The sequence below is a fragment of the Colletes gigas genome, unplaced genomic scaffold (assembly GCF_013123115.1).
Source record: "Colletes gigas isolate AHSC1104 unplaced genomic scaffold, ASM1312311v1 Colletes_gigas_Sc00001, whole genome shotgun sequence".
Classification (NCBI taxonomy): domain Eukaryota; kingdom Metazoa; phylum Arthropoda; class Insecta; order Hymenoptera; family Colletidae; genus Colletes; species Colletes gigas.
Genome location: NW_025106630.1, coordinates 7,494,505 through 7,512,259, shown reverse-complemented (window position 1 = coordinate 7,512,259; position 17,755 = coordinate 7,494,505). Strand labels below are relative to the sequence as shown.

The window sequence follows — 17,755 nt, the reverse complement described above, 5'->3', positions numbered from 1 at the left end:
GAAACGCTTGCGAAGTCAAGTTTATCATGATATCCCAACAACGTTGGAAGGCACGCGAGAAATAAGACGGTTAGTACGTACTGCCGTCGCTTCGGAATTTATTGGAACCCGACTGGATGTGTAAATCGTTCGTTCGTTCGCGTGTATTTAAAATACGCGTGAACCCAATTTTCGACGACTCCGGTGCATAAATAGCTAGCGTATAAATAGCACGAATTATGTTTGCTTTAAGATAGTCGAGTTTGTCGTTCAAGAGACTCGATATCGCGAGAAAAAGTCCAACGGCGTCGAATCTTATCGTATGATAAATTACGTGCAAATAACAAGCGAGTAACAAAATATCGTGCCGCCAGAGGGCTACGCTCCTGTCTCTCTCGCAAGCGTTCTGCACAGTGCTTGCTGGGAGAGCCTTCCTCTATCTATCAAAGTTCGCGACAATGTCACGATAATTGAAAGTTGTATCTCTCACATTGGAGAAGCCTCGACATATACACATTCTAATTAAGAAACTATGCAAAGAGGCCGCGTCGAGAGGCGACATGCGCCCTTCGGGTCGCAGGTTTCCTGATCCCAGGATCAGACCAACCATCCGTTCGAAGCGAGAAAATCGAGACCGCGAATGCGACAGGAAAGTGGGGTAAGTAGCGATTTTTCCTCTATACGCGCAACCCCGGTTTCCTACGTTACACAATGCAACGCCATAAAAATTCATCCGACCGTCGGGACCGTCCCCCCTCCACCCCCTGTTCGCGGATCCATATTTACGCGAGGCGTGTATATCTCGCCGCTAATCCGAGGTTGCGTCGTTAGCCAGGGGTTAGTTTTACACGGTTCCACGCATCGTATGCAACCCCCCCGCAACACGGCCCCCTTTCCGAACAGGGGTCGACGGGGCGACGACGTGTTCCTTACCTAGGAGATCATACATATTTACGTCGCGGTGCGGAACATCGACGGCTGTTTCGCGAGGAATGACTCAGAAGCTCTGCGCCCCTGCGACGTCGAACGCGGGCGTGCAACGTCGGTGGCGTCGCGGCGGTGGGAAAAGATAGAGGGGTGGGTCGAGGGGGGAGTCTGGGTGGCGAAAGGGGGTGGAACGCGTGCTGGTTCTCTGGCGTGCATTGCGCAGGACGTCGGGCGCTTTGGCGTCGCGGCCAACCCCGAGCGATTCGGTCGTTGTTTGCTTGCTCCACATCGTGAACGCTCGGCCGTCGCGGTAACACAGCATCGTGGACGGTGCGTCGTTTCATGAAAAAAAAGGTTCCGTCGGGCCTCGTGCGCCGCGTACAAGGGTGGACGGAGGCGAGTTACGCCGCGGGCCCAGAGGGCGGGCAACGATCGAGCAAATCGATTTGTACGGCCGAGTAGACCCGTGATAGTTCGCGATCGAGCGACCGGAAGGCGGAGAGCCGCGATATAGAGCCGTGTGGTACCCCCGATCTGTTCCCATGAGTCCGAACCTATCGTTCACGGACGAGCAGTGAGACGGGGTGGGGGGTTGGTGGTGGTTGCGGCAGAGCAGCTCGATCGTGTCGTTCCCGTGAACCCTTCCCTTCTGCCTCTTCCGCCCTCGAGTTTGCCTCGATATCGGCTGTGCCAGAGGACGAAGAGAACGCGGGACGCGAGGCTGAAGGTGGTGCCTCTTTGCGGACCGTTCGTTCTGTCTCGTCTGCGTGAACGGTGTCGGGGAACGTGCGGAAGTATGCGCGTGATATCGATCACGCGGCCTGATCGCGCGGATATGTGATACCGAAAACGGTTACGGCAGGCTTCGACCTGCGTGCAGGTGGCTCGACGGTGCGTACGACGTATGCGTATAGAGGGGCGCCGAGGGAGAGAAATAGAAGGGTGCGCGAGAAGTGCCGCGTGTCAGGACCAATCGTGAAGATGCACGCCACCGACGCCGTCGTCGCGACGGCGTCCCTGCCGTCATCCACGTCGTCCGTACGTGTCTCGAGGAAACCCAACTCCGTCGCCAGACTCCTCTGCACGGTGTTCGTGTCCTGGTGGATCATTCAGGATCAGCTGGCGTTGGGATTCACCGATCCACCGGAACTGACCACGATCGAGGGTGAGTTCTCCTAATTCCCGACCGCGTATCTGCTATTGCATCAGCTGCGCCTATGCTCGGCGAAATTTCCATAATTCCACGCTGTATACAAAATGGACACGTTACGGTCAGAAAATTTACACTCAGCTTGATTATAAAGACGCGAAGCACACGTTGGGTCTGTAACGTGAATTCTTTTTAAACAATTCCATTTAGTATATTGCTTCGTTTACGGTACAGAAATGAAATGTTTTACGGGTTAACAGCGTGCATCGTTTCCTCTGATAACTTCAAAAATTCCGTTAGTCATACTGTTAATTAAGTTCCGTAAGGTCGATAGCTCTATATTATCCTACGCTTGTCGTATACTATTGTTAAGCTCTGTTACTGTAGCATATGCATTATCGTATACTTTACGAGTTAATATGCCCCAGAGGTTCTCAGCCGAGTTCGGATCCGTGGGGCGGGCCACAAGCCACTGCATTAATTATTTTTAATTCGAGACCATTGTTTAGTCTTCTGGATTGATCTAAACAGTTTTCTGAATCGATTCTCGTTGATATTACTTGAAAACACCAATATTTTTACTCGTTCTTTCTTTTTTTTTTAAATCGTGCTAATAAAACTTGAAACCGTCCGTGTGACCTACCGGCAGGTCACACGGGCAGCCAACGTGCGGAAACACACGACCGTTTCGCGTAACCTTTTTGTAATCGATTGTTCCCTATTTCACAAACCAAATTTAGTGATTTTACTTACGAATGAAAAATGAAACAACTTCTCGTGTATGCCGCCTTACAATGTTCACGATCATCGTTAACCCTTTTATTGTCGACATCGTGATAAACGTGCACGTATTATCAGAGCTACATCGTAATTCGTTAGAGTCGACCAACGATAAAAGAATGACATAAACGGTCTTTCGGACGACGTTTAGCCCGCAACCCCGTCGCCTTTTTGGCCGGTCGATATCGAACGAATATTTTCTCACGTTTTCCATTTTTTGCACACCTTCCCGGGGGCAATGAAACTCGCATGCTCGATAGACGGGCAGGCCTTTATACGCGATCTCGCGTCTCCTATTTATTTACAGCCGACCCATATACATTTTACGGGTCTTCGAACCGCGTAGCTGATCCGATAATCCCTGATGCGTCTTGATAAAATTCCAACGAGCCGGGACACAGCTGTTTTCGGCAAAAAACAACGAGCCCTCTAGTATTCGGCGTTGACAGAGTTCGCGAAACTCCTTTCGATCGATGCTCCGGCGTAAACGCGTGGACAATGCGTTTGACGTTTCGACGGCTCCTTTCGTCGATGAGAATTTCATCGATTCGTGTTCGTTCGCATTGCGGAGAGTCGATTGTATTTTAATATTGACTCGTGGTCCATGGTCGGTTTTGGTTAAACGTTGTTTCGAGCAACGAATAAATTTCAATACCGTTTCGTTGATCGGTCAAAGTTTTAAATACCGATCGCCCATCATTTTCCTGGCAAAAGTTCGTTTATCCTCTAAATGTGTCAGCAACGTGCCAAACCCCTTACGAACACTGCAGCATCGTTAGCGTGAAACAGCGCGCGTAAACAAACTTGTGTACTCGCTTTAAAAACGGGAAATATTGGAACGCTGACCGAGTTAAGGACGAAATTCGCGCAAGAACGGTGCGCTTTCCTTTTGCTTCGTCATGTATACAACAAATCTGTATCTTGGAGTACTGCAACTTATTAAAGATTTATTCGAATAACGTCCAACATTGATCCGTACTGCCGTAAGTACGGCTAAACAGGATAAACGCGAGTTACACTCGTAACGCGAATAATGGCTCCGCGAGGAAAACGAGTTGCACTCGTACGAGGGTCATCCAACAAATAGACAAACGACTTTTGTTTAATACGTTCGCCACCGTTGATGAAAGCACACTGATATTTACAAACTTTTCAATTAGTAAAATTCGGTTATCGGAGTTCCAAGAATTTCGAGGACCCGATGCCTCTTCACGATTCGCGACTTCGATCGGCCGTTGAGGAGCGTCGGTTTATTTCCCCTTTCCAACTTTGTGTTCTCATTTGCGTCCTTATTTCCTGGACGAATAAGCTCCTCTTCCCACTTTCGAATCGTGAAATCCAAGCGGGCTGTCCCGGCAATATCTGAGCATTCCCGAAGTTCCTTCAGGATTCGTCGAACCCGCGTTAATCTTTTAATTCCGCCGTGCCACGGATACTGGCCCGGAACACTTTAACCCGGAAATTTATTATGGCCATTTCCGGCCTATGTTCCCAGCGAATTGGCTATTCCTTTAGGCAAACAGCTTCGTCTTTTGTTTCAATATTCAACTTAGCTTTCGACAGGCTAAAGAATGTTTATCGCTTCTTTCTTGGTCCTTTAAAAACGATAATTTATTTACGCATTTAAAATGTTTTATAATCGTAATATATCTTGTTTAATTTGCCAGGAATAGAATTTTTAAACCAGTTAAGACGAATAAAATAGATAGTAATTTGACGTTGTTTTCTGGGATATCGAAGAATGGTTTCCCTTTGTCGGGGATTCGTGGGAAAGTGAACTTTGCGAAGCATCGGTCTAAACAATTGAATTGTCAGCAGACTCGAGTCAGTGTTGGCACACCTCGAGACCGAGGGAAACGGCGACGGGTTCCAGGGGCCGGGGAAAACATTTTCGGGGGAGGGGCGAATAAACGCAGCCAGTGCAACCCGAGGATCGCGTTATTTGCTCCGTCTGATGGCTCTGTTCGATGCGCCACTCACGATACTAAGAAGGTTATACGGATCGTAGGAACCGAATCACTTTGTCTTCGTGACTATTATTCCCAGTTTCTTTTTTTTTCGTAATGGACTATATCGTTTAAAAGCTTCTCGAAAAAACTCGAGATCCTATCGATGCATATTTTCATCGGGAACGAACGAAAGGATCGCGTTCTTTTATTTTCCAGAAGGTATTATAAAAATATCACTGCTAGCATGCTTCATGTTCCTTTAATTACCAGCAATTTTTACTATTTATTTTATTTTTATTCGATGTATTATAGGACGCGAAATAAAATAGATAAATATCGCGGGTATAGAGGTCAGAGATTTTGGTCGATTTTGAATCTCTGCACTATACGCAATTCGAATGATTCGATAGCATTATCCCAAATGCACTTTCAATCAAAATATAGTTTCCTGCGTTCTCGTATTGTACAGTGGCTGCCATTGCAGTTCTGCACGGCCGCGGTACATTTACAAATTGTACAAGGATAGGGTTGCAGTTACTGCTGCAGTAAAACGTTCAATTTTATTCGGAGCTGTCTAGTCGCGAAGTCAGTGTGTTGCAAAGTTCCATGAACATGAGCTTCGATTAAATGCATGTAATATTCCGGTTATTGAGCGGGCTACCATTTCCATCCATCATTCGTATTAGGAATATTTTCATTTCATTTTTTACCAACAGAAAATAAATAGCTCTGAATTTTCTTTATAAAATCTGTCATTTGTAATAGAACGAAGTTACTGTTTGTACGAAAGATATTTCCTTATTGCGCCTCAAAGAAATTCCACGGTGCTTCAGGGGTAAATTGAAAGCCAGAAAATGAAGTTTTAGAATATTTCATCGCGAAGCTCGCTCCTCCTTGCATTATCGTCGGCCGCGGAGGATCGATTTAATCTTCCTGCTCGAGGAAACCATCGTCATTGTCCTTTTGGACGATTCAAAGAATTCGAGTGATTTACGACGGCGCTCGAACCGTAATTTCCGGTCAAAATTACCGTACAACTTTTCGGTTACTGTTTGGTTCTCTCCAGATCGGTTATGAAACGCGCTCTTGTATTTTCGCGTATCATACTGTTGCGAGCCTCGAGAGTGGCTTCATGCCAAGCTAGCCCTAAACAAACCCTAAACAAGCTCGTATTGGCTGTATCCTGAGACACGTCGAAGTAGAAGCATCAGGTAGCGAATACATATTTCGTAAAAATGAAATTTCATAAGGGGACAGAAAAAAAAGAATCTCATCGACCCCAATTGCACCAGTCCACAATGGATGTCCTACATAACATTATCGTTCGAAATGTTTCCTTTGTTTTTCGAACTACAAAGTAGAGCGTCCTATAAACATCGCGCGGGTCTCGAGCGAATGTCTCGCGATAAACTACTCGACAAAGGGAGTTCTTTTCGTTGCTTTTGAACAAACTGACGCGTGTCATGAAACGTAAAATTAAACATCATTTTAGTCGATTTCGAATTTCAAAATAAAAATAGAGTTTTCAAGAATCGTAGTATTTCTTTTTCAAATTAAAGATATCGAATATTAACAAATAAATGGATCGACCTATGCTCAGATAATTGGGTCGTGGCCACCAGAGGGCTACGCTCTTGTCTTTCTCGCGAGCGCTCGACGGAATCCTCGACTACCAAAAATCCCATCGTCTAAGGGCCTGCTAGGGGCCTTAATAACAAGTCCACTAGTAATGACGTAGTATCAAAGTTGAGGATCCGCGAAACCGTAGTTCGAACATCGAGGCAGCGATCGTGCTCCCTCGGAACCGTCGGATTATCAGAAAATCCGTGTATCGACTAACAATTTTGCCGTGTGTTTCGCTTCAGCAACAGCCTAATTACACGCTCGAGGAGAACAGAATATTAATTCTGTCCCGACGCAATTAACCGCGCAAAGGCATTTAACGACGAAGCTCTGGCGAACATTCGACCGGGTAATCGGTAACGATTTTCCCGCGCCAATTGAATGCGTTTCAATTTTAATCGTACCGGGTACGTTCGAGCAACGACAAATTGTCCCTCTGATCGTCGAAACAGCCTGCTGGGGGGGGGGGCCTAGAATCGTGCCACGGGGCGCTGTTTTCGTGGCACTCGTGCGTGAGTGGATTACCTTGGTAAGAATCGTCGGCATCGCGCTAACGACTGATCAATACTAAATGATATTATATTGCGAACTATCGCGGTGCTGGCCACCCTTGAATTTCTGCGACGCAGTTTGCAGAGGCGGGAACACCATTCACGGGCACGAGGTTGCATTTCGAGCGTTACCGAACAATTAGATGACTCATCCGTACCTTTGCGCATTGTAATCGCAGCCGGGGACTTTGTTCGACGCTGCGAATAAAAATTAGTCGCGCCACTTGGACGTTGAAACGTATCTCGTTCATCGTTCCAGCAGAAAGCTCCACGCGTTAATCGCTTACAGGGATTGTTTTATAAACTTTTTTTCCAAGCTCCTGGCCACTGCTAAATATCTCGTCTTTTACTCTAGCGAACGTAGACACAATTTTGATACTTTTTATACTCGAAGCTCGATTCGAGTGGTTCACGCTGCGCGTAACTGGCCTGGAAAATTCATTGAGCGAACAGTTGAGTAACTCTGCACTGGATTATAATTTCTGAGCCAAGAATGTAGCTGAACAGGTTCCGATGGGAGAACCGTAATCTAGCTCAGTGTTTCTCAAACTGTGAACTTATAATATAAACAAAACACAATCGGTTGTTTGCCAGAGCATCAGACGCGATAATAATGTTTACACTCGCTGTATGCGTGAGATATTGCACAGGCCTTTATGGAAAAAGATGGTAGGCGAATTTTTGAAACAAAGTCGAAAGTGTATTTGATCGAAAGTCCGTAGAAAAATCGAGGATACATGCGCTACCGATCAAAGCTATGGATTCGCTACATTTGCATTTTGCGGATCGAAGCGAAATAGAGCGTGGACGGGCGAAAGAATTCTAAAACTACGGCTTGATCGTCGCCCTGATCGAATGCTTCGCGCACATAAATTCACGATGGCTGGGCACACGAACAAGAGTAAAACGAAACGCGTAAGAAAATAGTCTCGATAACAAGGTCTGTAATAATACGAGGATGATCAAATGCCAGGTCTGGAAGATGGGTTCAGGTGTCAAGCAGATTGATTTTTCCTATTTATGTACTCCTAACAGCACGCCATCGTATCAAGGATACTCGACGTCGCCGGGCGCTCCATCTTGCGCAAATAAACCATTCCCATAAAATTACTCGAACAAATCGCTGTGGAGTCAAATTTTTTCATCGTACAAAACTTGTCGTGGCCAATAGGCCAAACATCGATACGTCGTCGTCTGTTAGTCACTAGGTCTAAGGGTCCTCCTCCCCTACTATTGCTAAGACATTTTTTATTTTACAAAAATAACGATTTTTAAACGACGATTGCACGTAGAGCGTCTGTGTAAAATTTCAGCTCGGTCGAAGAACTTTGATCTTCGACTAAAAATTTTTCGAGAACGGTGGCTTATCTACACTTTTGGCAAAATATGGGTGTAATTATTTTTCGAGCAGAACATCTGTGCCAAGTTTAAAAAAAAATCGGTGCTCCATGGGACGTGGTCTCCCCTCGTGAGAGTTGCGCAAGAAGTCTGCGGGTGTTGAGTAAAATTCCATTGCAAATTCCGTTATTCGTGAGTTCAACGTAAATGAATAAACTCTTATAACGCAAAAGGAGCGTTACTTGACCACCCGGATCCCAACATCGCGAAAAGTCCCTGCCATCGGTGCTTTTTACCGCGTAAAAGAGCGCATTGAGATTGCAGCTGTCGGCCCATTGTGTTCGAAGACATAATGGCGGAAAGTACGGTCCGGAGCTAACAGTCGAAAGCTTCGGGAGACGTCGCGAGCCAAGGAAAACAAATATGCAAGCAGACGAGTAAGCCGTGGAACGAGAGGCAGCCGAAGTTGCATCAGGGTAAATAGCTTTTAATTGCAGCAGCGGCAGTTAGTGCTCGTTTTCCCTGCGCTAAGCAGAGGCCCTGTACACGGCTGTGCGCAAGAAACTCGAGCGGCTGTATTTTAAAACGAGGCGGCCCCAGGGCGTGTTCTAATTACGCGGTAGACGCTTGATAAAAGAGTGGGTGCAACACATGTAATTCTGACAAAAAGGGGTGTGTATCCGTCGTAATTAAGTACCGCGACTTGTTTGTCGCGGGTTCCTTGCCCCAAAATAAATCTCTTATGATCGGGGAACAGAAGCGACGGCTCTGCGCAACAAAGGCCCGCGAACGTCGACGTGGACGATAAAAAAGACCGAAATTACCGAGGTTGTCGAGGATACGTGCGACGACGCCACCGATGCGCCGACCGAGCAATTACAAGTGTCATTAACACGTCCCCCGGTCCTTAGTTAGGGTCGATCAATTCTCTGCAATATTTCCCGCCTGTTTGACCAACCTGATATTAAATAACCAACTGTTCGCTCTAAAAATTCACTCTAACTTTCCAAGAGGAAATTCAACGATGGGGCGTGGATATGTATTTGCATTCACCTTTGCGCGAAAGTGTCGCTAATAAGAAAAATTCAAAGAAATCCAGGCTATCGATTTTTTTCCGGCACGTTGAGTATCGTCGAAAAAGGAGCAAAAAAAAAAAAGAAAAAACGTGCTCGCTGATACCAGAAATATGCTCCGATTCGAAATCGATACTGTCGGGCGCAAAACGCGAATGGGGCTTACAGAACGCGAATAAACCTGGGAGACTCGTATAAATCAACGATTTCAGTCGACAGGGTACGGTCGACAACAATGGCACGGAAAAAAAAGATGGACGTGCAAGCTTTTTGTCAGCTCATTACGTACCAGTAGTTATCCTGTACTTGGTAAACATTCAGAGATATGTTTCTTTATCGGTACTAGAATTTGTTTAAACATCGCATTCAAGATGCGGTAATTTATCGAAATATCGTTTCGATTTCGCTGTAGGTCAGAATCCGTGTAGGCAAGCGTTTTTTTCTAAATTCGTAAACGAACCCTGTCGCCCCAGGTGGATTCTATTCTCTTTCAAAGGTTTCGTTCTTTCGCAACTATGTCATTACTTACGCTCAAATGCTGCCCAGCCGAAGTTTGTCTTTTACGGTAAAGTTACGAAGTTGTAAAACGGTCGACAGCTTTCCTATCGTGGAAATAGCGGGCAAAGCAAAAACGTGCGCGACGCTTGTCCGGTTAATTGACATAATGAAACACGAGCTATTTTAATAAGCCAAGTTGCAACATGTACGGCTATCTTGCACGGTAAAAACACCGCGGGGAAGAATTAAAAACAGTCGAGTACGATTTTTCGAATGCTTTTTATTCCAACGCGTTAAACAAAGAGAGCGATTCGCTGCAGAATTTTGGTACCGATGAAGTTCAAATTAATGTTTCGATGTGGTATCTCGGTATTATCTACGGCTGGAATGATATCGCGTTCCATTCTAATTCGTTAACACGGCCGGTTCGTTTGATAAATAATTTTCCGTGCCGCCTTTTGCCTCGTTCAATTCTCCCGACCGCGAGATGCAACGTTTTTGTTTGCTGTTCGTTAAAAGGCGAACAGCCGGGAACAACAAGACGCAAAAGACATTGCAGTCTGCACTGCGGACTAACGCGCACCTAACTTTGTCCCGAAGTCGTGACCCATGACCTGCGCTGGCTGCACCTTCTGTTAGACTCGAGCTACTTTTGAATTCGACGCGATAACAAACAACGATTGCCAGGAATTGTTGCTACAGAATAATATGAAGTTCCACAGTTTCGCGATAGCGGTCGCAACAGCTGTCGACGAAATTTTAATGCAACGGTACTGCCAGGGATACGAATATTCGGGGAACACGAATCAAAATGCATTTTTCAGGCGTCGGAATATTCGTATTTTTATTTTACGTTTCATAGAAATAGTAATAAAATAATTATGGCTCTTTATCTAGATAAGAATTTTGACTATCTCTAATGGGAGATTCTAGGGGCCAAAATAAGACGAAAATCAGGAATACTAATTTGTTGATGGAGCCTTTGTTAAAAAGTTATTAACCTTTAAAGTTCCGCCCTTGCTGAATTATTTTCTCGAAAACGCGCAAGATTTCGGGGGTATGTATATTCACCAAAAATGATTGCAATTGACCCCCGCAACCGGAAATAATTTTTCCAGAACGATTTGAAATTTTTTTTTAGACACCTAATTAGATTTTCGGTAAGGAATTTTTTTCTCGAAAATGCGTAGGATTTTGAGGGTATGTGTAATGACCATAAATGATCGTAATTGACCCTCGCGACCGAAAATAATTTTTCCAAAATGATGTGAAATTTTTTTTTCCGTCGAAAAATTTCACACCTTCTCGAATTTTTTTCTCGAAAGTGGATAGGATTTCGAAGATATGTCTGTTCACCAAATACGATTGTAATTGACCCCCGCATTCGAAAATAATTTTTCTAGAACGATTTGAAATTTTTGAATTTAATTGTTAATAACTTTTTAACGAAGCCTCAGTCAAGAAATTGGTATTCTTGATTTTCGTCTTATTTCGGGCCCGAGAATCTCCCATTAAAATTTTTCCCAGAGTGGCCGTATAAGGAACATTTACAGAACACCGATGGACGTTTTAATTTAAATATTCGTTGCACAAAGGGTAAAATTTTTACCCCGAACCGGGGCAAAATTCAATTAAAGTTTATAAAGGGTACCGTGGGTGTGGTCGTAACGTAAATTATATTTGCATTACGAGACATTGCGAATGTTCAGAAATCACTGACGAAGCTTAGCGATAAAAGCAGTTGACGTTCCAATTTAAATATTCATCGGGCAAAAAGTACAATTTTCGCTGGGCGTACATTCAACGTTGAATTTAATTTTCGGGAAAGTGGATCGACAAATCGACCGAAATGTAAATGTATCTCTTGTTTCGCTTTCGCGTAGCTGTTCCGGGGGCCGAAAATGAAACGTTCGACAGCTGTGATTCGTTAAAAACAGCCCATTATTATTGCTGAAATTTAACCAATTGCGTACTCGTTACGCTTTTCTTTGCTTGGATATTCGTTTCGTAAAAAACGTACGCCGCGAAACGAATACATTTTGAAACGAACGCCCGTATCGTTGGCTCTTATAACACCACTATCGCCGAGCGTAGCCAATTTCCACGCTAATTGTATCTGGTTGCGCCATCCATTTTCATTTCCGATCGGTTCGCGTCGTCGAAAGTCAGATTTAACGCGTCCACGAATACGTTACTGGCGGAGTGCAAACTTTTGCACCGTTCAAATTTTCTCGAAATCCATACTTAACGCCATCTCCGCTCGCGATCTTTACCGTGGACAAACCACGAAACTGAAATCGTGATCACGCGAAATTTACTCACGACCATGTAACAAACTGTAATATCTGACGTTCATAGAAGACCATTAAAAAAACCTATGCAGTTACCCTGATCGAAATTACGTAACTTCGCGTAACGGGAACCCTTACATAACGCGATACTCCCAGCAGAGGACAATCAAGTAATAAATATGAGAAGTATCGTGGCTCTCGGTGAAATTAATTTTCCGAACGCTTAACGTAATCATTTTTTTTTTCCAAATATAACGGAAACATTTTGTTGGTATTATTGCGGTAGTAATATCGGCGTAGGAGCAATCTCTCCCTCTGTACTTAGGGGATGTTATTAATTACCAGCTGTTACCCGCTGGTTTGCTCGCGTTTCAAGTTTTAAATTTTGCCAACGAATTACGTCACGAACACTTTCGTACGAAAAACAAGCACGAGTTGAATAGATACCGTGTATTCGAATAAATTGCAAGAGTTCGAGGCGATACGAGGCTCGTTACAACTAAATACCATGCATTTTGTAAGAATAAAATTGCAACACACTCGCTCGCGAAACTCCCTGCTTCTGGTTTCATCATTCTTTCTTGCGCTGCGAAGTAACGTGTACAAGGCTGTCGCGAAAATATCAAACTTCTTTCGAAAGTGCCGCGCCATATATCGTACACCTTTCCCTGGCCGATTTTGCAATCGATTCCCTTCGTTCGTAGAATTTTTACGCGTTCGTTGTCGTCCTGTCGTGACGAACAACGCTAACGATATTGCGCCGCCACGATCCTCGGGAAAGAAAAAAGGTATCCAACAAATCATTTAAACGAGAAACATTTCGTTGCACAATCGTTGACATATATCTCCAGATATGAACAGTGGTTTATACTTTCCTTGTACTTTAATTTGCTCTTGTTGGGCGTGCAAGATGATATGGTAAACGATACAAACAACTCGTGACGCGTGTAACAGACAAGATCGAAACGAAATGTGTCTCGATGGTAATAGAATTATTTTGAAAGTCTTCTTTCTTTTCTCCGAGGCGAGAACACGAAATCGCGCTAGCCTTCGCATTTTCATTTACGTATCCAGCCCGCGTCACGTTAGCAACAATTGAATCTGATAACGATGCGGACAAAGCAACCTGTAGGAAAGCTAACACGTAGGCCGCTGTCTAATGAGCGAATTGTACGCGAGAATGCAATTATCGCGACTCGTTTCTGATCCAAGCTGCGCGTAAAGGAAAAGTCGTTTACCGCGGATCGGCAACAAACGACGCGCGTCGTGCATGAAATTAACCCTTTTGTTTCCCTCGGTAGCCGCGTAATAAATTGTCAATCGCGGAACGTTGACTTTCGCGGTCCTTTTGCCGTAGACTGTACCCTTTCACCTCGTTTCTCGTCGCGCGTTGCAACGAAGAAAATAAACGGTTCCTTTGTCAGGGAATCCCGGAAATTCGGGCAGAAAAATGTTCTCCTCGAAGCACGCGCGCCGCGTACAGTAAAAGGAAGTGTCATCGGGGGGCGTAGCGCTTTGAAACCATCGTCGGCCAGGTGGCTCTTTAATACCGTGTCGCGAAAATGTTCGTCGAGTGGCGGTTTTCGAAACGGGATCGGACGATGTCGCAAATTATTCAGAAGACGTCCTTTCGAAGCGTCGAACAGTCCCCCGAAATAATTACATTAATAATTTATAGATTCCCCGACGAGGTCAAAAAGTGCAATTCTTTATTTAGACACGTTCGCAAATGCTCCTGTGAAAAATTCAGATTTCCGTTTCAAAATAGCGAAGATGCATCGCGATTTAAGAACGAGTTCCATTATAGTCTTTCTTGAAATTTTAATGGGGGATTCTAGAGGCCAAAATAAGACGAAAATCAAGAATACTAATTTGTTGGTGGAGGCTTTGTTAAAAAGTTATTAATTGTTTAAATTTCCACCCGTACTGAATTTTTTTCTCGAAAATGGTTAGGATTTCGAGGGTATGTTTATTCACCAAAAATGATTGTAATTGACCCCCGCAACTGGAAATAATTTTTCCAGAGCGATTTGAACATTTTTTTTTAGACACCTAATTAGATTTTCGGTAAGGAATTTTTTTCTCGAAAATGCGTAGGATTTTGGGGGTATGTGTAATGACCATAAATGATTGTAATTGACCCTCGCGACCGAAAATAATTTTTCCAAAACGATTTGAAATTTTTTTTTCCGTCGAAAAATTTCACACCTTCTCGAATTTTTTTCTCGAAAATGGTTAGGATTTCGAGGGTATGTCTATTCACCAAAAATGATTGTAATTGACCCTCGCAACTGGAAATAATTTTTCCAGAGCGATTTGAACATTTTTTTTTAGACACCTAATTAGATTTTCGGTAAGGAATTTTTTTCTCGAAAATGCGTAGGATTTTGGGGGTATGTGTAATGACCATAAATGATTGTAATTGACCCCCGCAACTGGAAATAATTTTTCCAGAACGATTTGAAATTTTTGAATTTAATTGTTAATAACTGTTTAACGAAGCCTCCATCAACAAATTGGTATTCTTGATTTCCGTCTTAGAATCCCTCATTAAAATTTTTCCTATGGGTGGCCGAACACCCTGTATACACTTTTGTTCATCGACTAGGATTTCACTGGAAATTGGAGTTATTTTTTTATTAGGCGAACAGTAACATGCAAACGAAGCATTTGCGAGCGTATTCGTTTGAAAGCAGTTTTTCGCGAAAAAAATATTTTTGCCTGCCCTTTGCAACGCGAGGCTACATTTGAATACTCACTGCGGAGCGGTACGAGAATTCATTTTAAAAAATATTTTTAGCTAAATGCGTATTTCGCCCTCGTATGTTTTCTCAGCGCACCAACGCGGCTACAGGCTCTTTTATCACGGTTGTACGTCAAAAGGTATATTAAAACAGTTAGCAGGAATAGTTTCCAGGTCAGTTGAAGTCGCGGAGCAATATATTGTCCTACGTTTTATGGTGAAAGAAAATTACCATTTTATGTACCATTGTTTCTCGTTTAAAACGAACGGTCTCGATCAACAATTATGAATCGTAAGACCGATATCGAGTTTCGATTTGTATCGAGGGGGTCATTCTGCGCGATAAAACCGCGAAGATCAGTGTACACCTGCCACCACCGCAATGACCACAACTATCTGTTGCATAAAATTTGCCCGCGACTATGCCTAATGGGATATTTAAGCAACGAGCGCAAAAATGTACAAAGCGTTTGGGCTATAAAACACGAAAATCAAGAATAATCAATTTTAGTTTAAGCATTTAAATTTTTTTATGGACAGCTCTCATTAAATCGAATGACATTTATTTGAACCGTATTAAATTTCCCAAGTTCGACGATATAACGTAAAGAGAAGGTTGACAAATTTATCGAGGAAACTCTTTTTCCAACTTATAATCGGCAAAGTTAAAAGTAAATTTGTTCTCGTTTAAAGTCGTTTGCAAGGAAGATTTACTTTCGTCTTTAAGCAATCTTCTTGGACGACGGAATTGAAACACGAGAAGATGATTTCCAGCCGGGGAACATTTTGCTTCGACCAGTGCGTAAAATGGCTGGCACGATGCTGTAAAGCCACGCTTCGGTGACATTCTATTTAGGTAATCGATAATGCCCCAGAGTTCGAAATCTCTTTATCCGAGGAAATCCATTAACAGTAATCGAATACCATATACTCTGTAAGGCTATATGGAGGCTCGTTAAAGGAAACCTCTTGGTAAACTTCGTAAACTCGTCGACATTATCTGTGCATCTCTGATCGTCTGGAGGAAATTGTGCCATTTCCAATCGTTTCCTCTAGATCGAAAGCACGCACGTTAACGAATTAACGGAATATCGGACGAACGTAAAACAGACGCCTCGGGGCGAACGACAAGTTGTGATTAATGAAATCATCACAGCCACGCCAAAATAATTTCTAATTGTTTTACTACTTTATCGCGTCAACTTTTCTCGGTCGTCGGGCGTCCCTTACCGTATTGTGTTCCTTTAAAATCCATAAAATTACCTATTACCGTGACAGAGGAGACGTTCAAAAAAATTTCATTACCCGGCACTTTGTGAAACGTAAAATTGAATAGAAGAGGCTTCCTCGAAGAGAATCCTCCGAAGGAAATGAGTTTAATAAAAAAGGCCAAGGAATTTCTTTCCGCATTGATGCAGTTAGACCTTTACCATTTACCACCCATCTCGTAGCATAATTAATAAAGCAATCTTAACTGGTTAAAGAAATTTATCGACGTCCCTAAATAGAATTCGAGGGACGCACGATGAAAGGGAGCTATCAAAAACATGAGATCGTACTTAAAACCATGAATAAGTATTCTTCGGGTATAAACCTCAACGTAGAATCGTATCCGAATGAATTTTACATAATTGATAATTGCATATTAACATCGACACAGATACGAAGGTACACCGATACCAGGCCACGATTAATTCGATATTGCCACTAATTGTCAACGCATCGGGGAATATGTCAAGAGTACCGATAACGTATAATGTATTCAGTCGTCGTTTCAGAAGCTCGAGATAAATAAAAGGACAAAGTTATGAACGTCTCGTATCAAAGGGAAACTTTTAACTAAACTTGTTTCCTTCAAGTAGCGTACTTTAAATTCTAGCTCTCTTAGAACACTGCGGGCTAACGGAGCGTGTAACTTAAACGTAATTCCGTTGGAAAATATACCAGGAATACGACTCTGCTCGAAAGGTACAATCGCGAGGAGGCAAAAGGTGGAAGTGCGCGAAGAAACGTGCACGAATCTTTAAATCTTTCGCCGCGCGACAATGTTAAATTTAGCACGCTGAATTCCATGTATTATAAAACGGCGTGGAAATCGATTTCATCCGTAGTTTCAATCTTTTTCTGCATCTCGAACATACACACGTAATATATGTATCGTCTACATTTTAATAGAGAAACAATTTTGCTTTTATGTTTATTTATTATCAATATACTATTTTACCGTTGTACGTAAGAATCAAATGGTCTCTTGTCTGATTAGTTATCGTAACTACGAATATTATGAATTATGAATCTACGTGAACGATTTGAACGTAACTGAAAACTTGTTTTCCGACGAAGGGGGTGAAACTTTTTGGGGCCAAAGAATCGGCTGGCGTAAAATTCCAGGAACGGATACGGCTATAGATTAAACGTCGACGGGGAATGGCGGTTTACGACCTGACCTGCAACGAGTTCAGAGCATGTGCGTTACGTGTTATCAAAGATTTGTAATGCACCAACGTGGACGCTCTGCGTCGAGGAAACGAATCGAAAATATAAAATCAAGCATAAGAATCGCTCTCAGGCGGGCAGGACGCGATTTAACACCGGTCGATGTTTACCTCCGGAGTGCACTGAAAGATATTGTGTGCAAAGAACGACGACTTTGGGAAAATACGAGGCTGAGGATCGTCGCAGCGTGCGCTGGAATCAATCCAGAAATTATAAAACGCGCACGTGACGCAGCGGATACGAATACTGCAACATTGCATCGACGGTCATCGTTTCGAGCATCCATTATAACGTAAAAATCGTTACTCCGGTTATTTCCGTGACCTCGAGTGACCTTAAATGACCTTGCATAACGGT

General features: G+C 43.5%; 1 protein-coding gene across 3 annotated transcripts in view; it reads left to right on the top strand.

The window, feature by feature from the left end:
• Positions 1 to 1,201: 1,201 nt before the first annotated feature.
• LOC122405442 overlaps positions 1,202 to 17,755 on the top strand; it is a 36,693-nt gene continuing 20,139 nt past the window's right edge. For all 3 annotated transcript variants that reach the window (XR_006259769.1, XM_043410199.1, XM_043410190.1), the window contains exon 1: positions 1,202 to 2,071. Coding sequence is in view for 2 of the 3 variants with exons in the window: in XM_043410199.1 (XP_043266134.1) it covers positions 1,888 to 2,071 (184 nt within the window). In the remaining variant the exon portion in view is untranslated. The remainder of the gene's footprint in view (positions 2,072 to 17,755) is intronic.